We start from the raw sequence: 27,203 nt of genomic DNA on the forward strand, positions 1-27,203 counted from the left end.
TAGCTGGATTATGATGGTTGATAAGTTTGGTTTGCATAGGAACGACTGGTTGTCTGGGCTATTTGAAAACAGATGTCGTTCCATGCTTTTTGAAAACTTCTTTCTATGCAGGGATGTTAACAACTCAACGTAGTGAGAGTATGAACGCATTTTTTTATGGGTATGTTCATTCCAAAACTTTCCTCAAGCAATTTGTTGAACAATATAAGCAGGCACTCAAGAGTGAGGTTGAAAAGAAGTTCCAAGCAAATGTCAAGTCATTCTCGTAGATGGTCCCATGTGCTATTAAGTATCCAGTTGAAAAGCAATTTCAGGAAGTGTACACAATATCAAATTTTAGGGAATTTCAAGAGAAATGTATTGGGAAGGTGTATTGTGAAGTTATATTTTATGATGTGGGTTGTCTAGTCACAAGGTACGATATATAAGAAGATGTAATGCTCAACGAGTAAGTGGGGAAAAATGTTTATGGTTTCATGTCAAAGAAAGACTTCTAAATTTGTTTGCAGCCGTCACTTATTTGAGTTTAGGGGAAGAATGTACAGGCATAGGATATCAATTTTGATCCAAAATGATGTCACCGCACTTCTCAAGAGGTATATCCTTAGGAATTTGATGAGAGATATGAGTAGACGACACACGAGAGTTACAGTTAATTACAATCATTGGATCAACACTTCTACACAAGTAAGATTAGACAAAATGTGCATTACCTTTGCTAAGGTAGCAGACCTTGTGGCCAATGATGAAGACCAAGTTTGTGGGATCATGGAGTGGATCAAATTTCAAATAGTTCAGCTTTCCAACTCGAAATCCATACATGGCAGTGGAAGTAATCTCCATTCCCAATCAAGTGCACAAGTGGCCCTTGATTCTTAAGCAAAAGAACCCGTAGGAAATAGGAACAAGTTGGATCTGAAATGATCGAGAACTAAAGAAGCTCTAAAGAAACTACGAAAAAAAGGTCCATTGGAGAAGAGTTCTAAGAAATCCAAAGTATATCATTTTTTATAATTATTCAACTTTTCCAAATGGTAAATTTAATAGCGACTCTTAGTTGACATGTAGGCAATTCTGAGGACAGATAGAGGCAAAGCAAAGGTCAAAAGCAACGCACAACATAGATCACTGGCTGGTGAAGACTCATAATCATCATAGGCTTCACATTCAACCCAGTATCCCATATCTTAGACATATCAGTCACTAGTAAATTCTCAATCATTATCAACATTTTTACCTAAACATTAAATTGCAACCAAATTCATTAATCTAGAGTTATGAAATCAGAGGCCTATAAAAATGCACATTGTTGTTGCATTTTTTTTTTTTTTTTTAGTGGCTGGGTCAATCTCAATGGTATATAAGAAGCAATTTCCAACCACCTGGAGCACCTTACATGCATCAACATGTACAGCATGTCCAATAGCTACCACTATCCCCCCTGAGGCCTACTTTATTTCCCAATCTTGTATTCAATGCTTTAAGTATTCCTACACTAGTTTCATAAATATGTTGTTGTTTCAATATTACGGGGAGTTGTCCATTTTCCCTTTTGTACTGCTGCCTTTTCCTGGAACGTTGAATATTCTAGGGATAAAGTCCAAAAATTAGATGTTGAATCATCTAAGTTAGAATTCAAAAATATTTTTATCAACGTATGTAAGACTTGAAATAAAAGAAATATCACAACAAAACCCGGCCCAAGAGAATCCCACATAGCACTTAACCCTAATCGGGGAAAATGCAACCTCTCTAAAGGTAACACAACCACATCGACACATTGGCATAACACAACATCAATGCATGATCTCGAGAATCACCCCATCATCATTATGTTCACACTCAGAAGCTTTCGGAGCACGTCAACACAAATCTTGGTCATATGATGATCAACACCATTCTAGGAATCCATATCCACATCGAAAACAATACTACTGCTCAGGGCTTCTAGGGTGGTGTCCACTCGTAGCCCCGCCACTTAAGTTAATATGGGGTGGTGTACACTCTCAGCCCCGCTACTTATTAACTCGCAAGGGTGGTGTCCACTCTCAGCCCCCGTCACAAATGGGTATTTTCCCTTGGCACACTTCCATAGTGCTATCACTCAAATGCCACATCATAAGTTGACATCCCATCCCATATGTACAACCTGTCACCCTAGAGTAACTTCCTTGGCCACCCAGCCCGGCATGGAAACACCTTCGTTTCCATCAGTACCCTTGGGGAATTACGGCTACACTATCAGGGCAACATCCCAGGTTGACATCCCATAAAAATATGCCAATGCCACAAAACATAATTCGATGCATCATATGAACACAACATTTCATGTACATAATTTATCGCACAAAATTCAATGCACATGCATAAAACATTTTGGGACAAACCCAAAGAAACCAACCATCACAGGTTAAAACCGTTCATATGCAACAAAACCTTTGCATGTAATCAAATCGAGTTTAGATAGACCCAAACCAAGTTTTATGAGGGTAGGAAAACTCACCTTTGGTAAAATTGAGGGTACCTCTCAATTTGCGTGCCCGACCTCAATTTTCATGCCAATCTTAGAATTTGTACAAATCACTTCACTTTAAACCTCAAGGCACCCTAATCAATATATAATTATCAAAACCTATTTTTCTCATAATTTCTCTATTTTCTCCCATTTTTGTCTCTAAAAATTCAAGTAAATATCTCCCAAACTATTTTCTCCAATCTTTCTTCACAACAAATCATAATAACCTAAGAACTTCAAGAGAAAACTACTGAACTTACCTTGATGCTTCATTTTCATGCAAAACGAGACTGGTTGATGCAAAAATCAAGAAACAGAAAGCCCAACTTCAAAACTTTTTCCATAAACACCTAGATCTTGAATTTCTAGGATTTTACAAATTTTTTCCCAATTTTTCCAGCCCTTCATGCGCCTCCATAAGCCGCCTTAAGGTTTGCCACGTGCCACAACTCACGACTGCTATTGGGCATGTGTTCCACACGCGCCGGTCTTCTTCCTTGGGCAGTTCGCTGGCAACTGCATTGACCTTTGGTTTTTTGCCTATGATTCCTTTATTTGAACTCTGTTTTTCCCCCCATTTGAACGTACGGCTTCCTCTTTTCGCCCTCTACCGAAAAATAGCTTAAAATCCCTCGAACAGAGCCATTTTCTGACTACTCAATCTCATTTTCTAGCGAAACTCATTTTCTCGACGAGGCTTCAAATCTCCCTTATCTCTCAACCAAAATGGCTCAAAATTTTCAAAATTGATGCTCAAGACATGGGGAACAAAAGCCCTTATTTGATTCTCCCAATTGTTTCTCAAAATTACGGATCTAACATTTTAATTTTCTTTATCTTCTCGACTATCTTTATTTATAGGCATTCTCGAGCTTCCAAACACTCAAGGCTACTCAATCAGACATCTCTAAGGCCTCTACCTCCCCTAGGTTGACCTAAACTTTCTAAAATCCAACCGTAATCATGACTTGTAGAGCTTCCAAAATTTGATCAAACTTTCGATCGGATATCTTCCAAATCCGACCATTCTCGCAGTCAGTGTTGACCCAAACTCGACCCTAAGGCATCCCCGACCCGTTTTCTCAAAATCCCCATGCTCAAATGTGGCTATTCGGTGACCAGAACTGGCTGGTCATCCATGGCAGGCTGTTCCCTCCTCAAGTTTGAGAAATTACACTTTTGCCCCATCTATTTTGTCTCTTATGCTTTGGCCCATTGTCACAAAGCCCCTAAACTTTCCATAATTTCCATTGAGTCGCTCAAGTCCTAAAATTTCCATTTCACCTCTAAAGATTCTAAAAGATCGCCATCTCGGCCTCCCTAGGTAAATTCAAAAAACTGCACTTAGGCCCGAATATTTATTTTGCCTGCAAACCCTTTTTTTTCTTTCAAAAACCACTGAAGGGTTATTCTTCACACCAAATATGATCCACCTTAGGGTTTCGTTAACTTCCCAGAAGTTTCCTACAATTATTTGGTTTTACAGCCTATCCTATAGCTATATTTTAGCTGTACCAAAAACTATTTCTGATCTAATTTCTTTCAATGCCATAAATCATATCTCGAAATACTCGACAATGCACTATCATTTTCTTTAGGCATCTCGGCTCCAGGGTACTCCCTGCAGTTAATTCGGTCAATTTCTTGGGCTACTCTGGTACATATTTTCCTCAAATCCCATAAATGCCTATTTCTCAATTAACTCAAAGTTCTCGGGTATTACAACATTCATCACCCCACTTGAAATATTCGCAATCAACATTATAACAAAAAGAACATTTGTCCTATGTTCACCGTATTCTTCTCTACCTCTATCTATTTTACAAGCCCCGTCCACATGAAGGGCAATGTTGCTTTGTGGGACATCCCAGCAAGTTGTGACCAGGGCATCTACAACTATGACAAATTCCTTTATTCTTTTCCATCATTGTAAGATACTACAACATCCACAATCATAGACAAACAATACTTCAACAAGGAGTGTCATATTGTTAAAACATGTAAAATAAAAACAATTAATCTTAAGTTACAGTTATCGACTTCAGTAAGAAATGCTACTTTAAATAATTAAGATTGTTTTCTGCATAAGCAATTTCAATCATCTCATGGCATAACCATTTGCTTTCATTTTGTGGGCGACTCCAGCTTGTTCATTAGTGCTCTCTACCATCTATGTGTATTGGGCTTCGATTTTTATTCTTCTAAAGTGAGTGACTAAGGACATTGAGCAATTGGTGCGCAATTTCTTTTCGAATGGCAATGAAGCTAATTCTCATAAATCTAAAGTAGCTTGGCATGAGATTTGTTATCCAAAGGAGCAAGGGGGTTTCGGTCTAAAACCTTTGTATGTTTGGAACCAGACCCTTGTTGCCAAGCTTCTAGCTCCTACTCTCAGGAAAGAATGAGTCTCTTTGGATTAAGTGGGTCCATACCTATTATGTTAAAGATAGATGTTTCTAGTTGCTTCCAATATCGTATGCGTGCCTTTGATACTGGAGGAAGTTGTTTTGTCTTCGGTGTTTGGTTAGATCCTATTTTGGCTGGTGGATTAAGAATGGTCAGAGTGCATTCCTATGGCATGAGCAGTGGCATTCTCTTGGAGTGCTCATATATCGTTTCTCTCGCCAACTACCCCATGAATTAGGCATTTCTAGTTTGGCTAGTGATAAGACTTGATTGTATGCATATTTTTATCTAATTTTTATCTTAACCATGTGTTTGTTTTTACATAAAATATGTATTATGTAGATTTTATATTATTTTAATCTTTTTTATAAGAACCCATCAAGAGAAATAAATTTGAAGATTTGGGCATAAAAAAATATATATATATATTATAAAGTTAACTTCAAAATTAATATTATAATATAAATAAAAATAAATAAATATTTTAAATAATTAATATTATAATATAATTAAAATTACTATAACATATAGTATATTAAATATATTATATTATATATTAAATTATAATATTCATATGTATGTATTATATTATATATTATCTTATATTATTTATATATATAACAATCAGTGGCGTGAAGGTGGAGAATAGGGCAAGGTCCATGTGCATATATATATATATATTATATATTATAATATATAAAGGAGATTTTGGGACTAGGAATGATGAATGGAATAAGGCGCACACTAAGGGCAGGGAAGCGGCGCACAGGAAGGAATTGAGGGAAGCCTCGTGAGCAGGAGCTGAAGCAAATTTATTGTGACTCAGATATGGGGCAAGGAGCTCTTCCACTTCATTTAATTTTTATTTTTATTTTAATTATATCTAGTTAAATTATTTTAATTAGAATTTAGATAGATTTTAATTTTAAAATTATGTGATTATTTGTATAATTTGATTCAAAATCAGTTTGTCAGAGGAATTTATATTATTGTCTTTAATGTTTTAAAAAGATTAACTATTTTTTAATGATTTAGTGATTTATACATGACTAACTAAATGATTGTTATAAATTAAATTCATAGGCAATATAAATTATATGCTTGACTATGATATTGAGAAAGTTTAGTGAGTCATATCCCCTTTCGAGATTAAAGGTTTTCAAATAATTTAATGTTTATTTATTCTTTTGACATTTGTTCAGAAATTTGACTGTGAAATTAAATTAATAAAGGATTAATATGACTTGAGAAAACTTATTAATTAATTGAGAGAAATTTATCATCACATGCAAATAATTATAAAATACTGCAAGGGTATTTTTTATTTTGAATCGGGTTGAATAGATAATTGCATAATCTAAATTAAATGAAATCTAAACCCTAGTACATTCATTAATTAGTTTTTCTCATAATAGGATTTAGTTTTTTCTTTATTTTTTTATTTATCCGATTAATTAATTAGTTCAACTTAGGTTATATTAAAATTGTTTTGGTATTGTGATATAATCCTTGTGGGATCGACATTTGTTTTATCACTATATGCATATTTGATTAAGGTACACTTGTCCGAATTAATTATGCATAAGTCACACATCAGCTAGAGTCTCAGATATAATCTCATATGGTTTATGGGTCTCATAGGCCACTCCCCTTCTTTAGACCTTATTTGGGACCATATGCCTACCATTCTTAGGATTGGGCGGCACAATGAGCTTTGTTGGCTCCCTACCTCGAATGGGATTTTCTCTGTCTATTTTGCCTATCGGGCTCTTTTGGTGCAGTCGCCCTGTGTTCCATGGCATTGTCTGATTTGGTCCACTATGGTATTCCAGCCCATATGATCATTTTTTGGTTGGCAGTTCAAGAAAGGTTATTTACTTGTAATCATATTAATTTGTACTTGTCTTTTTCGAATAGATGTTTCTTTGCAGGGCAGAGGTAGAGAATCACAGGCACTTATTCTTCAATTGCTCTTTTTCCTGTCAGGTGTTGTAGCGCTTATGTAGATCAAAGAAATTTAGTTAGCCCTGGCGTCGCTGAGAGACTGGGGTGTCTTAGGCGGTGGCTAAATAGAGAGGGAATGGTCATTGGCAGATGGCTAACCGGTTGACTCTTCATGCATTAGTGTCCTTTGTTTGGAGAGCGCAACAACAGATGCTTCAATGATCAAGAGAGGTGTAATACCCAAAAATTTCTTGAGGTTATAAATGGTATTTAATGAAGGGTATAAGTGGAATTTTCTAAAGAAAGAGGTTATAGGGTACATTATTGCAGTTTTAAAATGACCGAATTGACCGAATGGAGTATCCCAGACCCTAGATAGCAAAGGAAAATAGAATAGTACTGACGAGTGATTCGAGGCATAATTTTAGGTGTTGAAAGAAATTGGATCGGGAACAGTTTCCGATACAATTGTCGACTGGGCTGAGAAAATCGAATGATCATAAGGGATATAATGCTCATGAATTTTAGATTCAGATACTTGAGAAAATATAATATTTCAAGGGATTATAGATGTTTAGAGACAAAAGTTCAATTTTTTAGCCAGGGGAAAAATCGTAATTTTTTAGGTTCGGATAAAAGTGTCATTTACCTAAAAATCAGGGGCATTAGCGTAATTAACCCTTTCTCCAAGGACTAAAATGTAATTAAAAATTAGTCCGAGAACCATGTTGAAAAGGGTCTAACTGTAATTATCTAAAAAGTTTGGGCCAAAGTGTAATTCTTGAAACCTCTTTCCTAAAGACATTTGGGAGATTCGGGAAAAGCCTCCTAATGAATTTAGCGATAAGGATGAAGCCTCATGATAACGTTAGAGATAAGACAAAGCCTCACGATGACGTTAGAGATAAGACGAAGCCTCACGATGACGTTAGAGATAAGATAAAGGCTCATGATGACTTTGGAGATAAGATAAAGCCTCATGATGACTTTAGAGATAAAATAAGATTTGATAAGACTTGATTTGTATAAGATTTGAAATGATTATAGAAAATCTTAAAAGATTTAGAATGATTGCAGAAGATCTTAGAAAATTTTGGAATGATTTTATAAAATCTTTGAAGATTTAGAATGATTGCAGAAAATCTTAGAAGATTATGGAATGATTGCAAAAGATCTTAGAAGATTTAGAATGATTGCAGAAGGTCTTAAAAGATTTAGAATGATTGCAGAAAATCTTAGAAGATTATGGAATGATTGCAAAAGATCTTAGAAGATTTGGAATGATTATAGAAAATATTAGAAGATTTACAATGATTGCAGAAGATCTTAGAAGATTTGGAATGATTGGAAAAGATTTTGAAAAATTTGAAATGATTACAGAATATGTATTTCTTGGTGGCTAAGTTTCCAAAGCCTATAAATAGGGGTTCATAGTCAAGGGTTTCTCATTCGAAATTGTGATAAATTCGTGCTAGACGAGAGTGCTTCAGGTTTAATGGATAGAGAGTTTTTAAAGCATTCGCGAAGGCGTGTAAGGAGGTGGTTTGGTTAAAAGACATGAGGAGTTGCACGAAAATTGAGGTTGGGCACAAGATTCGAGGTGTTTTGAGTTTCGTTTAAGGTGAGTGTTCTACCACAAAACTTGGTTTTAACTCGTGAGTAGTTTACCCAAAACTTGATTTACTGTGGGTGCTTCTACCCTAAAAACTTGGTGTTTCTCTATCAAAAAATGTTATGATTTTATGCAAAATGGTTTTGTTGCATGCAAACGGTAATTGGTGACAGTTGGTTTTGTTAGGGAGATTCATCCCTAAAACATTTTGTACTTGTGCATTGCATTTTATAAAACTATTATTTATATGATACATTGAATTGTGAAACGTGGCATTGTCATGCGTTTTGTGATTGTTCATACGGAATGTCAGCCTAAAATGTTGTCTGGATAGTGTAGCCATAATTCTCTAAGGGCAAGACAGAATAATAGGGGTATCTCGTGCTAGTATGCATACCGAGATAGCCACATTGATTTCCATGCCAAGTCATTTGGTCAGGGAAGTTGCACTAAGATGACTAGGTGGTCTAGATTTTGAGTTGGGATATAGAATGTCAACCTAAAATGTTGTTTGCATAGTGTAACCATAATTCTCCAAGGGCATGACAGAATAATAGGGGTATCTTATGCTAGTGTGCATGTTGGGATAGCCGCCTTAGTTTCCATGCTGGGCCGTTTGGTCAGGGAAGTTGCACTAGGATGACTAGATGGTCCATATGAGTTGGGATTGTGTGGTGGTTCCTGGACGCTTAGAGTGGGAATGTAATCTCCGACATAAATATGATGAGCTGAGTTCCTGCGTTGATGTGACCCTCCTGGGCTGGGAGTTGGTAACGATTGTTCCTGAGATGTTGGAGAGATGCGTTAACTTTCCCATCTTAAGCTAGAACCGTGTCGTGTCGGTATTCGAAATGGTGGCATGGCTTTTAGAGAGATTGCTTTTTCCTCGTAATAGGGTTTAGCGCTGTGGGATTCTTTGGGTCTAGGGCTTACCGGGTTGAGTTAGTTTATTTCATGTCTTGCATTCATCCATGAAAATGTGTTTTGAACTCTCACTTAGATGATTCATCTAATATGGACTTTGTCCCTGGAATATTCAAATGTTCCAAGTGAAGGCAGCGATGCAAAAGGGAAAGGGATCGTTAATGAGTGATGACGATTAGTGGATAGTTTACTATATGTCATTTTCAGTCATGTTGTTTATTTTGATGACGTCATGTAAACATTGGTTCGATTTTATATTATGAATAAAGTGGTTTCATTTATGTCTATTGAGATTTCAATCTAGCTTCTGCATTTGAGGTGATTTACTTGTCTTAGTTTATTAATGGTTCATAATTGATATACTAAAAAGGTGTAACGGGATCTTCAGGGACGATTTTGTGATGAGGTTCCTTTGTTTTGAAAAAAATTTATATCCCCGGAATTTTACATTATCTAACACCCTGGGAAGGCGGAGTGTTACAAGAGGTCTACATCACAATTGGAGCATTAGATTTAAGGTGTTGTATGGGCTCGTCTGGCCACTATTCGCTTCCAACCATCTCTTCAGAGTAGTGCGCTGCGTCGTCCTTTCATTTCTTACTTTGCTTTATCAGCTCCTAGAGTTGGTGTTGTTCTCCTTGTAGTCTTCTTTTGAGTCTTGTTGATTCTCATGTATGTTTTGTTGCCTACAAATGCCTTCTGGTTGGTGTTTTTATTTTGTATATATTTTTTGTTGGGCTGAATCAGAGGGTATTTGTATTTTGGTGCTTGTGTTTTTTCTCTTATGGTTTTCTTTTGGTCCAGGGTATGCCTTGACCTTTGGTTGTAGACGCTTTAGTGTGGTTTGTTTATATATTTTCTTATTTACAAAACAAAAAAATTTCAATTGTCTAAGTTAAGCACTTTGAAACCTCAAATTCAAGCAAAAAATTTTGAAAGAAATTAATCACTACAATACATCAATTACAATCACCAATTACACAATCATTGATAACATCATCAATCACTAAATTACAAAATGAAAAAACAAAAAGGTAATATCTGCTAAAAACCAAAACGTTACTCTTTTCCCTCATCCTATAAATACTAACTTTCACGCAACATGAAACCAACATGTTTCAATGAGTAGGCCTGAAGTTTGTTTATTAATTCTTGCAGTATTTTGCTAGCAAAACTAGATAATCCATAAACACCAGTAAAATTTCTATTGCCATGAAGTAGCAGTAAAAAAATTGATGTAACGACCAGGGGCCACCTAGAACCTGAGATAGGTGCGGTGGACGAGTTTGCATGCACGCTGCACTTCATTTTTATCTATGATATCATACTCATTAATTTACTGCATTTCATATTGTCTTTACTGAGTTTCCGGACTCACTCTCTTTATCCCCACTAACCCAATAGGTGACTCGGGGTCTAAGAAAGGGTAAGTGATGTCGGTGGAAAAGCCGTCGGTTAATAGTGAGAATATTAATTGTGTTCCTATGTCGTCTATGTAATATATATGTGTTTTGTATTTGACTACGGGAGTCAACTTCAATTTAAATTAAATTTGATTAATATCAAGTTAAGGTTCCCACTATGAGTAATTCAGAGTGTGTGTTTAAACCGATCGATTACGGTCAAAATTATAAGATAAACTTGACTGTTGAAATATTTTATTGAGCATGTTGCTATTTATTTTATTTGAAATTGAATTATATTTTAAGGGCCTAATCAGGTACGAGAATCGGGTGAGTATCCGCTGTCTATACATTTCACACCCGAGTTTTTGACAATCAAAAATGACAAAACCTGAACCCCACCCAAAATACTCATATTATTTTAATATTTTATTTTAACAGGACATAGTTGTCCTTTGAGATAAGTCAGGATTATAACCGTAGGCATCCGATAGTGGGCCCAGGCGTCACACCTATTCAGAACTCCGCTTGCCCAACTACTCACGGTGGACAGCAGCAGGGGCTCCTTCACATCAGTTAAAAACTCAGTGATTATTTTAACAGCCAGGGGATAATTTAAAAGTGACCATAGGTGTTAAATAAGAGCTGATATCTGCTGTTCTATCCTCTGTCTCTTCCGTTGTGTATCCAATTAAATTAAGTTATTTTATTAAATTAATTCAAAATAATATGTATTAATAATGTTAAAAAATTCAATATTCTTTTAAAATTTGTTTTGCAATTAACAAGAAAAAATTTATCTTTTTCAAATAAAGAAATAATTTTTCTTTAGAAAAAATACTCACATCTCTGTCTGACGGTAAATATTTGAAGAGATAAATTTTTTTCTATTAATTACAGAATAAATTTTAAAAAAAGAATCTTAAATTTTTTAATATTATTAATATATATTATTATATATTAATTTAATGATGAGACAGCAAAAAGAGACAGGAAAATTATCTCGCTCCGTTAAACATAGTCCACTCTATGCTTCTAAATTCACGTCAGAAATGCAACCAAATGCATTCTATTATTTTATTATTGGACACTGAAAATATGGACGCTTGGGTTTATCGGATGCTTGTTGTTTCCATCACTTAAATATATAATCCCTCCATTGTAGGTTTAATATATAAAGTTTAAAACTATATTATTACATGAAAATAATAAAAATATATTTAACAGTCCTAATTAACTTATTAAACCTTTTGATTTGGGTTTTTTAAATTACGAACGTTCTCAACCTTTTTGTAAAATATATATATATATATATATATTAGAGACTTCTAATAAATATAGATAGTACTGAGTTTTTTTTTTTTTTCTAATACATTGTAGTAATCTATCATTTGGCATGTTTTCACCATCCTATGTATCACAATTTTTAAAAAATTCATATAAAAGTATCTTTGTAAAAACTCAAAACTGTATCCCTAATTCTTGTATATAGAGCTTTTAATGGTCATGCGGTCTCAAAGATTGAGATTTGCTTGTCCCCTTAAGATTTAGATTTACTTTGATTATACATTGACAAGGAAAGGTTTTATTAGACTTTTATATATAAAATGTGACAAGCATGCGATAATAAAAAAATACCAAAAATTTTATTCAACTCTTTTTAATATATTATTCCATGTTATTTTGTGTACGAAATATGTTACGTATATAACATGGTTTAATATATAAAAAAAAATTCACGATAGATACTTAATTGTAGTTTAGCCTGAGCAAACTCCTCTACTGCACAATGAGATCACATATCATTAATAAAAGAAGTCGCGATATGACATGTAAATCGCAGGAATGAAACGGCTTAAAATTGACATCAGTCACTGAGGATCGATCTTATCTAGGCTTCAGCTTTCTTTTCTCTTTATCACATAGGACTAGTTGAATCACATATTGCTGCTTCGATCGAACACCCTCATCAGTTGCTACTGATCGAAGAGTGATATATCAAACCATATGTATATAGATGAATCCAGCTATGGGATGGTCATGGGGAATAGCTCTGGCAGTGGCAGTGCTTGCACTAGCTTACCTCCTGCAAGCAGCAGCCTGGCTCAGGCGGAACAAGAAGAACAACAGATTGCCTCCAGGTCCAAAACCTCTCCCAATTCTGGGCCATTTTCACTTGTTGGGGAAGCTTCCACACCAGGATCTGCACCGGCTGGCCAAGAAACACGGCCCCATCATGTACCTGCGCTTCGGCTTCGTCCCCAACATCGTCGTCTCGTCTCCAGAAGCCGCCGAGCAGTTCCTCAAGACCAACGACATTGTCTTCGCCGGCAGGCCGCCTCACGAGGCAGCCAAGTACATATTCTACGAGCAAAGGAGCATTTCCTTCGCCTCATACGGCCCCTTGTGGCGAGAAATGCGAAAGCTTTCCACCTTGCAGTTGCTCAGTGCCCACAAGATCGCGTCTTTTAAAGCCGTGAGGAAGGAGGAGCTTGACATTTTGATTGACAAAATCAAGAAGGCAGCTCAGGATCGCATTACAGTCGATCTTAGCGCTAGCCTCTCATCCATGAGTGCGGATATGAGTTGTCGGATGGTGTTCGGGAAGAAGTATGCGGGGGAGGAGTTCGAGGGGTTCAAAGCTGTGATTAAAGAGGCATTAAGGTTGGTAGCTCTTCCAAACATTGGTGACTACTATCCCTACATTGGGAAGCTTGATCTGCAAGGGCTAAATCGGCGGATGAAGGATGTAAGCAAGGTGTTTGATCGATTCCTTGAGAAGATCATCGACGAGCATGTTCAAGCTGGGAGCCAAGGCCAAAACAAGGACTTTGTTGACATATTGTTAGCCTTCATGGAATCTGAGCAAGCCGACTTCCGTATTGATCGTTGCCATGTTAAAGCTGTTATGTTGGTAAATTTAACTCACTCGATCTTATTTTTCTCAAGAGATTTCAATTATGGTATTTTATTATTCTTTTCTTTTTAATTTTTATGAGTTTTTACCATATATTGAATAAAAATTGCCAAAATATTATTTAGTTTGGTCTAGCATGTTAAAAAGGGTGCTTAATGAGTAAGATAAGATTATATTAAGATAGCATTTGTTAAAATGAGTAAGATAAGATTATATTAAGATAAAATTAAAATATTTTTTAAATCTAAATATGGATTGGTTAAGATAAAACTAACAAAACATTTTAAAATTTTTATCAAACAATTTATTAAATTTTTTGTAATGCACTAAAAGACATATGTCTCATTTTTTCTTATTTATAAAATCCGAGATATGTTTATTTTGAAGGATGAGAGATAAATATATTTGAAAAAAATAAAAGTTTAATAAATATATTAGAAAAAATAAAAATTTGAAATGTGTTTCATATATTATTTTTTTGTCTTTATATCTTAATTAACAAATACTTAAGTGTATAAGTTTATAGGCTTTTTATGTAGCTTTATTTTTATTTTGTAAAAAATTATTTTTATAATTTAAACTTGTAACCTTTAATTAGTTATAAAAGAGTAATCTTATTACCTAATCTGCCTATTAACTTGGTAAAATTCCAACAAAGCTTAACCGAAAGCTTCAAATGCAGGCAACATATCGTGTAATCTACGATATTATCTTATTAGATCTTCTCCTCTATGCTTCTTCAAATGCAGGCAACATATCGCTTTCAAATTTACATTATTATACATGAGAGATTTGCAGGATATGCTTGCTGCCTCCATGGACACTTCCGCAACCGCAATTGATTGGACCCTGTCTGAGCTTCTGAGGCATCCACGAGTGATGAACAAAGTCCAAGATGAGCTTCAACAAGTGGTAGGCATTGAGGGGATGGTGGAAGAAACTGACTTAGACAAGCTGGAGTACTTGGAAATGGTGGTGAAGGAAGCCTTTAGGTTGCATCCGGTGGCACCGTTGTTGCTCCCCCATGAAGCTACCCAAGATTGCATCGTGAATGGCTACCATATACCGCGAAAAGCTCGACTTACCATCAACGTATGGGCCATTAGCAGAGACCCAAATGTGTGGACTGATCCGGAGAAGTTTGTCCCGGAGAGATTTGAAGGGAGCACGATTGATCTGCGGGGCCGTGATTTCAAGTTGCTTCCGTTTGGAGCCGGCCGGAGAGGCTGCCCGGGGCTGCAATTGGGCCTACTGATGGTGAAGCTGGTGTTAGCGCAGTTGATACATTGCTTCAAGTGGGAGCTGCCAGATGATATGTTGCCTACGGATTTGGACATGAGTGAGGAGTTTAGTGTGGTTACTACTAGAACTAAGCATCTACTGGCTATTCCCGCTTTTCGCCTTTCCAAATAATGGATCAAGTTCCACTTAACTAGGTTTATTTGTCAACTGCTTTTCAGTTTCAATGTTAAAACTCCTTTGTCCTCATCGCATATGTAATTTATCTCCTTATACTTTTGATTGTATCAAAAAATATAAAACTAAAAGAAGAAGCCTTCCCTCGCGAAGGCTTCTTCATCTTTGTGCTTCTTCTTCAACTATCTCTCTCTCTCTCTCTCTCTCTCTCTCTCTCTCTCTTTTCCAAGTGCACTTATGTAACCGTTCGATCTTAGATTCGATCACATTTTTACCGTGAAAGCAACCCCGATCTATAAGGAGGTAAGTCTTTTAGTTTGATTAGCGTTATTTTCAGCATAGATGTATGCTATATATACACATATATATACGTGCGAGTTGGGTTTAGTCGAATGTTTAAGTTTAGATCTATGGAGATTTGGCTAGTGGATCTTGTTGGTTTTTGGGTATGTTGGTCCATGAGGGTAAGGGTGTCAGGTAATTACCTTCGATCGTCAGAAACCACTGGCCACGATGGTCGATGGCGACTGCCAATGCTATTTTCAGTTATGGTCGAAAATAAAAAAATAAATCTATGGAGATTCAGCCGTTAGATGTTATTTTTTGGGTATGTTGGTCGATAGGGCTAAGGGTGTCGGGTGGTTACCTCCGATCATCAGAAAACACCTGCCACGGTGGCCAGTGAAGACTGCCAGTGTTGTTTTCAATTTGGCCGAAAATAAAAGTATAAAATGTTAGCAAATAAAAGAATTTTTTATAACTTAGGGTGTGTTTGATTGGGGGGTGAAAAGTGGGGCAAAATTTCAATTCTATGGAATTTCAATTCTTTGAATTCAAAGAAAATCTTCATTTTTTGAATTGTTGACGGCGAAAATTGGTCGACGTGATTCGTCTTACCCGCACTGAGAAAATAAATATGAAAGAGAGAAAGAAAAAGCACACAAGAGGATTTTTACGTGGGTCGGCCAGAACGATACCTACTCTACGACTGTTCTCTGGTTATTGTTGTAAAGTCATAGTATATTATTGCTTGATCCTCCTCATACAATGGTTGTTGACCCCTATTTATAAAGTGGGGTGTTTACAATTTGAATGAGTCCTAAATATAGAAGGATAATATTATTACAGAAATAATATGTCCTTATTAACTCCACACAATCAGGAACGAATCCCATGTTTTCAAGGATTTGGTTTGCTTTTGATAAGGTAAATGAATATAGCCTTCGATTATTTTGCGGTCTTCTGCTATGCGAGCTGAAGGGTCGACCAACGAACTATAAGCCTCAATGGGAGCTTGCTTGGTTTTGTGATCTGAGCTTGAGTATCAGTGGCGTGTCACCTTGCTCTAACAATCTCGATCTTGGGCCCATTGGGCTTTGAGAGATTGGGCCAGCTTGCTGGGTCGAGTTCAGTCTGCTTCATGCGATCTGAAAATACATATAACATGAATTAAGATGGAATTCGAATTCTATGGGAGAAAAAAAAATTTATTTGATAGAATTTTCTGAAATTTAGATGAAAAATAAATTTCACCATATTTTTCACTTCTATCAAGTGCACCTTAATGCTTAATGCAAATAGAAGATGGGGTAAGGGTGGGGGTAATGGTAGTTATAACTTAATGCTTAGCTTTGGTTTTTGTGTAGTTAGCAAATAAAAGTAGAAAATGTTTGTCAGAATAATTTTTTTTTACTCATCCATTTTAGCATAAATATTCACTGTCTAAATAAATGCTTCTGGCATACTGGAAGATTTCAAAAGATGCCATGCCTTTTCCATTTTGGTCATGTTGATATGAATCATTAACGTTGTTCACCTAAATTTTGAGAGGAAACTTAATTTGTCTAAATTTTTCTTTATTATTTTCATAAGAAATGCCATTATAACTTATTTTAAACAACCTAATCTTTGGCTCAAGGTGTCAATCGAGCAATTTTCAGAATTTATACTCTAGGTCAAAAGTGAAATTTACTTTCTTTTATCTAAGTCTTTTCTTGATGAGATTATCTTTACCCTATACGTGGTGGTATATTTTGCTAAAGATGAAAGGGAAATTCATACATGTTGATTTTAATTGAGAGATTCTTTTCAATTTATAATAATTTAGAGAAATTGTTTTTACTTAGAATTATATCTCCTTGTTAGATAATATTTGATGCGAATTTGTTGTAGACCATGGACGTACGTGAGCAACGAGCATGGATGTACAATAGATTGACATCTAATAATCAAGGACTAACAAATGAGTTCTTATGTGGAGTTGAGAGTTTTCATACGTTATGTATGTGCTTGGCCATAGTTCACGTGAGACGATGAGACCATAAGGTGTCTGTGTTAAGTGTCGATGTAGGAAATTCTTAAATGTGGATGATGTGACGTTGCATCTTCATTAGAAGGGATTCATGGCCCCCATTATTATTATTGGACATGCCATGGGGAAGATGAGCCCCCCATGGAATCCTAGGTGCAAACGGAGGCAGCACAAAATGAAGTGCATTAGGTTTACGAGGATAATCCAAATGCATATGATGCAATGGTAATGGATGTTGCGGGTTCTTCTGTTAGAACCCATCTTTTGGAGAACGAAGAAGAAGAGCCCAATGTAGATGCTCAAAACTTCTATGAAATGTTAGAAAATGCAAGTACACCTATATATGATGGTTGCACTACTCACACCGAACTTTCTGCAGTAGTGAGAATGCTTAGCATTAAGGCTCATTTCAACTTGCCTGAGCAATGCTATAATGATTAGGTGCAACTAATAAATGAGTTAATGTCGGAAGGCAACTGGATGCCTATGGACATTTACAAGACAAAGAAGATGATTTCTAGGCTAGGCCTTGTGTAATACTTGGGAAGTCCTTAAGGGTATAAATGATATTTTAATGAAGGGTATAGTGGAATTTTTGAAAGAAATAGGTTGTAGGGTACACTATTGCCCTTTTGAGTAATCGAATCGTCCAAAGGGAGTACCCTGGACCCTAGATAGTTAAGGAAAATGAAATAGTGTTAAAGAGTAATATAAGGCGTGATTTTAGGTGATAAAAGAAATTGGATCCGGAACAATTTTTGGTATAGCTGTCGATCGGCTAAGAAAATCGAATTGATGTAGGGAACATTCGGGAAGTCAACGGAGCATCTTGAGGACCTAGGTTTTTCATATAAAATAACCCTTGAGTAATTTCAGATTGAAACGAAGAGATTTAAGGTCAAAATGATCAATTTGGCCAAAATATAATTTATTGATTCTACCCGAGAAAGGTCTAAATGATAGTTTTTCAGAAAATTTGAGGATGAAACGAAGAATACTAAACTTGTGGGCCTTAGTGGTATTGTTGGAATGATTAGGGGTGATATGCAAATGGCAGAAATGACATTTGAAGAAGTCAGGGGGTGGAAATGCAATAAATCAAAGTTTGGTAGTGTGAACACAAGCCAAAAGTCAGTCGCCGCCTTCCACCGCACGTGGAGGCATTTTTCGGCGATGGATGGCTGAGCGAGACTTGGGGAAGGTCGTATACGGTCGAATAGTGCTTAGGGGCCAAGCTTTGGCCGTTGATTGGTCAGAATTTGGCCGAAAATCAACTATAAATAAATAGGTTTTGGCTGAGATTTTACACAAAAATTACTCACGTTTGGGAGTGAATCGAAGGCAAGGGATAGAGAGTTTTTGTACTCGAGGGGTCAAGGATCAATCCTGAAAAATTTGGTGAGCAAAGGATGGGTTTTGAGTGGGTTTTGGAGCTTGGTTGGAAAGCTTGAGGCGGACGCCTCCGTCGCACCTGCAATTGCCGATCTGAGGGCTTTTTCGATTTTCTTTCGACCGAAAACCGATTCCATTGAGATCGATTCATCAAGGACTTCAAGGGGGTGTCATCGTTTTGGCCATCAGAGCCATCGGCGAGGACTAGAAATCAGAAAAGAAGGTGGCGCGTGAGTAAGGGTATTTCTATAATTTTTATTACAGTATTTTTCTTGAATTATTTTAGGATTTATCATGTGAAAAAAATTGAAATAATGTTTGAGGAGATAATTATTTTTGAATTATCAAGGTGAAAATTGGGAGAAAATTAGAGGAAATTATGAAAAATTGAGAAAAAAATAGATTTTGATGTTTCTTAATTAAATATGATGTTTAGGGTGTATCGTGCCTTGAGGTTGAGTATAAGTTCAGGTGTTTATGATTTGGCATGCAAATCGAGATAGTGCACGAGGATCGAGGCAATCTGAATATGTTCGAGGTGAGTGTTCTACCTGAAAACTTGGTTTTAACTTGTGAGTGGTTCTCCCCCAAACTTGTTTACTATGGGTGTTTCCACCCTAAAACTTGGAATTGATGTTACCTAAATGTGATATGGTTTTATGCAAAACGATTTTATTGCATGCAAACAGTAATCGATGATAGTTGGTTTATGAGGGAGGTTTGTCCCTAAATGTTTTGAACTTGTGCATTGCATTTTATAAAATGTTGTTTATATGATGCATTGAATTGTGAAATGTGGCATTGTCATGTGGTTTGTGTTGTTCATATGGAATGTTAGCCTAGAATGTTGTATGGATAGTGTAGCCATAATTCTTTAAGGGCGTGATGAAATAATAGGGGTATCTTGTGCTGGTGTGCATGCTGGGATAACCGCCTTGGTTTCTGTGTCGGGCCGTTTGATCAAGGAAGTTACACTGAAATGACTAGGTGGTCCATATGGGATTTTGAGTTAGGATATGGAATGTCAACCTGAAATGTTGTCTGGATAGTGTAGCCATAATTCTCCAAGGGTGTAACTGAATAATAGGGGTATCTTGTGCTAGTGTGTATGCCAGGATAGTTGCCTTGGTTTTTGTGCCGAGACGTTTGGTCAAGGAAGTTACACTAGGATGACTAGGTGATTCTTATGGGATTGTGTGGTGGTTCCTAGATGCTTAGAGTGAGAACGTAATCTCCGACATAAATGTGGTGAGCCGGGTTCTTGCATTGATGTGACCCTCATAGGCTGAGAGTTGGTAACGATTGTTCTCTAGATGTTGAGGAGATGCGTTGACTTGCCCCTCTTAGGCTAGAACCACGTCGTGTCAGTGTGTCGAAATGGTGGCATGGCTTTTAGAGAAATTGCTCTTTAACCGTGATAGGTTTAAGCGCTGTGGGATTCTCTTGGGGTAGGGCTTGCCGGGTTGTGTTGTTTATTTCATGTATTGCATTCATTCTTGAAAACATGTTTTGAACTCTCGCTTAGATGATTCATCATCTAATATGGACTATGTCCCTGAAATATTCAAACGCTCTAGGTGAAAGTAGCAGTGCGAAGGGAAAGGGAATTGCCGAGGAGTGACGGCGATTAGTGGATGTTTTATATTATGTCGTTTCAATTATGTTGTTTATTTTGAGAACGTCATGTAAAACGTTGGTTTGACTTTATGTTATAAATAAAGTGGGTTCAGTTATGATATATTGAGGTTTTGATCTAGCTTCCGCATTTGAGGTGATTTACCTGTCTTAGTTTATTAATGGTTCATAGTTGATATACTGAAATGGTCCAACGGGATTTTCAGGGAACAGTTTTGTGTTGAGTTTTCGTTGTTTGGAAAAAAAATTATATTCCCAGAATCTTACGTTACCTAACGCCCTGATAGAGCGGAGTGTTACACCTTGGGTACCTGAAGATCGATTGTTGTGTTAGTATGTGTATGTTCTATTTCAAGGATAATGCTGATGTAATAGAGTGCAAGTTTTGTCATGCCCGATGATATAAAACTTGCAAGGTAAGACCTAGGAGGCGTAAGAAAGTTCCAATTAAACGAATGTGGTATTTACCTATAACACCAAGGCTCCAGAGGCTTTACGTGTTAAACACAACTGCTGGAGAGATAAGATGGCACTATGAAAACCCACATGAGCCAGGTGTGTTGTCCCACCCATTTGATGGAGAAGCATGAAAGCATTTCGATAATGTGCATCCTGATTTTGCTTGTGAACCACGTAATGTCAGGCTTGGGTTGTGTACAAATAGCTTTACACCGTATGGTCAATCTGGAAAAATGTATTCATGCTGGCCTGTAATTGTCACTCCTTATAATCTTTCTCCCCGGATGTGCATGTGACAAGAGTATTTGCTATACACTTGTACGTAACTAGAAACGGAAGCACCTAGCCTAACATGCATGTACATAATAGTCACATATACCTGAACATGAATATGACAATAAAGGCATAAACCACCACTTGGGAATGCATACAAAAGACCAACCCTCAGGGTTACATGGTTTATATATATAGACTAAAGGTAAAACCAGAAGATAAAACCACCTTGATTACATAAAAGATCACAAAGCCTCAGGACAAAACCAACTAGTACTGCCCTGTACACCATCTATCAGGATAGGTAAAAAATTGCTAGGCTCGCCCCTTACCTTGTCCTTGCCCTTAAATGGAATGAAGAGAAACAAGAGTGAGCCACAAAACTCAGCAAACATAATTGAAAGAAAAGATGACAAGAGTATAGAACTAAAGAACAACCCGCACCCATGTGTAACATCCATGTATCATATAATGCAAGATAGGTAACAATGGCATAATGAAGATATGCACATACTGGATCTTGGGGCCCACCTAAGACACAATGGCACCCAAGTCCATGCCACAAACCTGTTGATTTCCTAAAGGGTAACATAACCTGCAACCTGCCTCAAATAACCCAGGGTAGGCGCAACCACACCCAAAATGGCCCGCTAAACTCACCTTGTCCATGAACATAACCCCGGCGCGGAAACCTATCTCATCGAAACAGCTGTGTTTCCAATATCGACACCAAGAATCATACAAATGCACATATACAATGCAGTGGCATAGTGAGCATAAACATGATACATAGCCCCCATAAAACCATGCATCAGACCACGCTTGCCCATAAAGGAAATCACATACCATGTAATGCCCATGTCTAGCTACTTAAGGTATCAAAAAGAATCTAATATGTCCATGCCCAAGCACACAAATCATGTGAGTTTTATTTATGCATCATCCTAGTCCTTGCTTTCAATCGACATGCATGGGAAATTAATTAAGTAGTATAATAGCTACCATAAGTAAACTTGTTGAACAACCACCAACAGGGCCTAGCTTCATTCCACAAAGGAATTGGAGAGGAAACTATCTCTCCATGGCCACATGAACAATAAGGTCCAAAATAACCTAATACAGACATTAAAAGTATATGCTTTAACTAAATTATTTTCCTTTTGGACAGGTTCTAACAAGAGTATGAGAAGTTGTTAACTTGCAGTCCAGTAGGAAGGATAGCACCAAAGCTGACCATACACGAAGGAAATCAATACAACCTTACACTAGCAAGTCCATCGGTTGAAAATCAATAAGAAAAAGATCCTCCCTTTCATCACATATAACAATTTTTCTCACCAAATAGAAAGTGGTTCAAGAGTTTCTCAAAGGAATAGTTCCTCCAATAGTTTATCTTTCCAATTTAACATGCAACACACCCAGTCACAAACATGATAAGGGAAAAATCAAACACTTTCCCGGGTATACTTGAGAGTCAAATAAAATCAAAGAGGTGAGATATCCATGCTAGGAATGACAAAAGAAGGAAAGGACTTGCATTCGGGTAAGAGTTTGCCTAAAACAGTGAAGAAATCAACCCTAGAAGCTGCTAAGTTTCTTTCTTCTTCTTCCTCTACCCCTCTTCCTCTCAGCCAAACACGCTGACCTCCTTCTTCTGGCACTCTCCCTTGGTGCATATATATATATATATATATATGAGGAACAAAAGTTAGTGGATGAGGAAGCATGGAAAAATCGGGTGGAAGTCGTCCACCACCGCTTGAAAGTGGAAGCTATCCGGATGTGAGGCAAGGTATTTGGATGTATATAGCATCAAACTAAGGCATATCCGAATACTCCTTGCAAGGCATCCGAATAAAAGAGATAAGAATACCCCAACTTATTTGAATATCTCCCTAGGCATTCGAATACAAGAGAGAGAGAGATTCTCCAACACATCTGGATAACACCTAAGCCATTCGAATACCTCTTATTTAAACATGAGGTATCCAAATAGCCCCTTGGCCACCTTTCCAAAACTATGGGTATCTAGATGTCTTCTTGAGCCATCTAAATATCCCTCCAAAAACCAAGCCCCTATTCGAATAGACCATCAAATATTTGGATATCCCATTAAATATTCAAATATATCAAACTTAGCTCAAACACTTAATTAATGTCATTATCCTAGCATCTCACCACCAAAAATACATACTACACATCAAGGCTAACCAACTCAACCTCAAGGCATGATAAGAACATTACATAACTAAATTCAGGTCATTACAATATTAGCGTGCCAACATATGATATTTCACTAAAACAAAACTTCCAAATACAGACTGCACTAATGTGGACTATTAATGACTTCCCCGCATATGGCATGCTATCAGTTTCGATGACAGTGGGCAAGTTAGCATGCCTGTATTGCATGGAGAATTCAAAAGCATTCATGCTCAAGCACGGTCGGAAGACATCCTTCTTTGACTGCCATCAAATGTTTTTGTCCATGAATTACTCATTTCGAAGGAATCAAGATGCTTTCATTAAGAATAAGGTTGAGAAGGGTGGGTCTCCATCACGGTTGAGTGGTGATGACATATGGGGTCGAGTTTGGGTATTGCCAGAAATAACTTAAACAAGTCCAATTTGCTCGCAAAGCTACGGGGTATACCACAATTGAACAAGGAAAAACATTTTTTGGGAGTTTCCATATTGGAAAACAAATCTCATTCACCACAATTTGGATGTAATGCATATTGAGAAGAACATATTTGCTAACTAGAAAATCAAATAAGGATAAACTTTGAGAAGTCGACGTCAGATTGTATGATTGACATCTTGTTCCTCGTAAGGAGGGATTTAACAAAGAAGCCAAGTTGAATGTGTCCTACAGTAGTTGAAGCATTAAAGGAGTATTGGAATACTCCACAATGTAAAGACAAGTCAAAAAAGGCAAAGAGGAATAGAGCCTCAAATGTTGGAGGTAGTATGCATATATGTGGCTCTATACCTATGTCCAAGCATACAAAGAGACTGATAATATTTCATATTTTTATTTTACTTAAATACTTTTTAAAAATAAGTATGGCTCCATGAACATTTTTTTTCCCATTGCAATCTAGGTAATTTGGTCGCCCACCCACACAGGCTGAGTTATTCCTCGCTACACACAAAAGAAAAGATAATTCAAAATTCATGGATAGAAGGTTCGAAGATATTTATGTAAGTATAGAGCACAGTTGTGTTTTATTATATCTTATTATGATTAACTTGCATTTTGATAATACAACTTATTCCATGTATCCATTATGATTGCAAGTTGACTTCCAGACGCGACAACAAGATGCATCATCACAGGCATCGACGGTTGGCCCATCAAAGGGTAGTGATGCTAGTCAACCCTTGGCTATTGACGAGACATCATTATGGTTAGAGGTTGCAGGGGGGGAAGAAGAAAGGTCCTATGTATGGGAAGGGGGTCAGAAGCACATGTCATCCTTGGTTCCTACCATGTACTGTCACCATCATCGCCGCTGTTATCATTGTTCTCATTGGTATACTAGATTCGACAAGTTGGTAAAGAAGCTATAGAACCCTTGGACCATTGCTCTTCAACCCTGGAAGGTAAATTGTAGGACAGTTCATTGTCGCCACCCTTGAATCCTTCAGATCATTAGGAGGATTCGTCACTGGATGATGTGCATTATTATTAATACTGTATGGATTTATTGCAATGAACTTACATTTATGCATGATTTTTTTTTTCAATTTGTATATTGTATCTATCGGGTTTAATTTTAAAATTTTGGAAGAAACTAATTTTATTTTTATAATTAAATTTAAATTTAAGAAAGATTTTAAATCCATCTTTAAATTTGTGTCTCTAAATCCATCTCAAATTAGAGATGAAAAAAATCTGTCTCAAAATCCGTCTTTATTTTGAGACAGAAAAAATTCATCTCAAAATCCGTCTCTAATTAGAGACGAAAAAAGTCAATCTCAAAATCCCTCTCAAATTCCGTCTCAAATTAAAGATGAAAAATATCGGTCTCTAAATCTTTCTCGAAATCTATATCAAAATCTGTGTCAAATTAGAGACGAAAAAATTCATCTCAAAATCCTTCTCAAATTAGAGACAAAAAAAATCCGTTTCAAATCTAGTGACGATTGTTTTTTCAACGGCCTAAATCCGTTTCAAATCTAGTGACGATTGTTTTTTCAACGGCCTAAATCCGTCTCAAACTTCAAATCCGTCTCAAAATTCATCTCAAATGACCTGATTTGAATATTGATTTTGCCAAGGAAATGGTAAATACTAAACTAAAACCATCACCATAAATGACTTCTTCATATAAAATCTTTTATTCTTTTTATTGCACGTTACTAGTACATATATATGATATATTCTAAATTTATTTTTTTGATTATTAAGTATTATTTAAATTTAGTTACAAATGAAAAAATAAAGTTCGATTACCCTAAAAACTAAATCAGGATGCTCGGTTTCGATTTAAGCATGTCAAAAAACTGAGCACCTTGGTTTAGTTTAAATTATCTATCAGGTCTTGGCCAATAGACTTAAGGTTGTTCTTCACATTTCAAGCATTTTACATATACATTTACAACATTATTTTCTATCTACAAAAAATCTTCATTAAAATAAAAAAAATTAAAATATCCAATTCATCCCCTCTTGAGTGTACAATTCTATATTTTCATAATGTCTTGATGAGGCCTAACTCCCAACATCTTGGTGGCACTAATGGTCTGGTATTTTTCAAGCCTGCAAAACCTGTTACATTTTATTTTCTTAACTCTCCTAATTCCCACCTTTCATTGTGTTGTATTCGATTTGTCCATATCTCCTCAAGATGGATTCTCTAGGTTAATTTTGTGTCAAGGGTGTGTCCATGTGAATTCTCAATGATGATAGCTTTCAGGTGACATGGTGTCTTTAAAGTTAGTCAAGTACAAAGCTTTATTGTAGCCAACTAAGAGTTAGTCAAGTATTGTATCTTGCTCTCGATCTTCTTCATCCCGTCAACGTTCGCGGTCTCTTTCATTCGACGTCTCACTCTTCGGCATCTCCTCCTTCCGACATTTTCTATGGCGTCTCTCATCTTTTTCTTAGTGTGCAATTTTGTTAGGGGCCCCTCTTTTTGGGGGACCTAGGAGTCGACACTACCTTTTACAAGTTTTAACGAGTTACTCCAAGTTAGTCATTATGGTTGGCTAGTAGTGTCCCTAATGAAGTGATTTCTAATACAAAGCTTTGGCTTCCATGTGGCTCCTACATATCCATTCATGAAATTCCCTTAAAATGTAGTCCGTTTCTCTTTCATGAATGATATCTTGGTTCATGTTTCATGACCACCTTTGGTTGGGAAAGGGGGGACATGTGATGTGATTAATATCATTATTCACGAATTTGGCCAATGCCGTTAAGCCAACCTCTCATCGACCCAATATCATTACTCAATTTTTAGTCATTAACAAAGAAAAAGAAAAATAAATAACTTTTAAAGTTTGGGCGACGACCATGCACACATTGCTTGAAAGTAGGACCGACTTTGAGGCATAGGCCACTAAGGCCTATGCCAAGGGCCCCCAAAAATGGGGGGCCCCAAGCCAGCTTTAGAAGGCTGCTGAAGTTTTCGTTCCATGGCTCTTTTCTGGAAATCATCTTCTTTACAATGTAATGACATGGCATATTATGATAACCTATAATTTTCTTCTTTTTTTTAGTAAAAGGAGATATTTTCAGTTCACATTATCAATCAGAAATAGTGTTTGATTTTTGAAAATTTATGGGTTTTAGATTTTTCAAGGGATAAAAAATTTTAGATACTTTTCTACAGTTCATTACATTTGAAATTTACTAAATAAAAAAAATATGATAGAAAATGGCTATTATATTCAAAAGAATTAGATTAAGTATTTTATTATTATTGTAAATTATTTAGTTTAAAATTAATGCTACAACAATTTTGGGTTTACGAGACATTTAAAAATGC

General features: G+C 36.4%; 1 protein-coding gene across 3 annotated transcripts in view; it reads left to right on the top strand.

The window, feature by feature from the left end:
• Positions 1-27,203, top strand: part of LOC127803927 (cytochrome P450 71AU50-like) — a 174,801-nt gene that overhangs the window by 56,554 nt on the left and 91,044 nt on the right. Inside the window, exons 1-2 of one of the 3 annotated variants that reach the window (XM_052340575.1) lie at positions 12,642-13,718; positions 14,520-15,235. In XM_052340575.1, coding sequence (XP_052196535.1) covers positions 12,822-13,718; positions 14,520-15,134 — 1,512 coding nt within the window. In that variant the 5' untranslated portion in view covers positions 12,642-12,821 and the 3' untranslated portion in view covers positions 15,135-15,235. Of the gene's footprint in view, positions 1-12,639; positions 13,719-14,519; positions 15,236-27,203 lie in introns of those variants that run through there. The other 2 variants (XM_052340573.1, XM_052340576.1) reach the window with 2 other exon arrangements.

The sequence above is a fragment of the Diospyros lotus genome, chromosome 6 (genome assembly GCF_014633365.1).
Source record: "Diospyros lotus cultivar Yz01 chromosome 6, ASM1463336v1, whole genome shotgun sequence".
Taxonomy (NCBI): Eukaryota; Viridiplantae; Streptophyta; class Magnoliopsida; order Ericales; family Ebenaceae; genus Diospyros; species Diospyros lotus.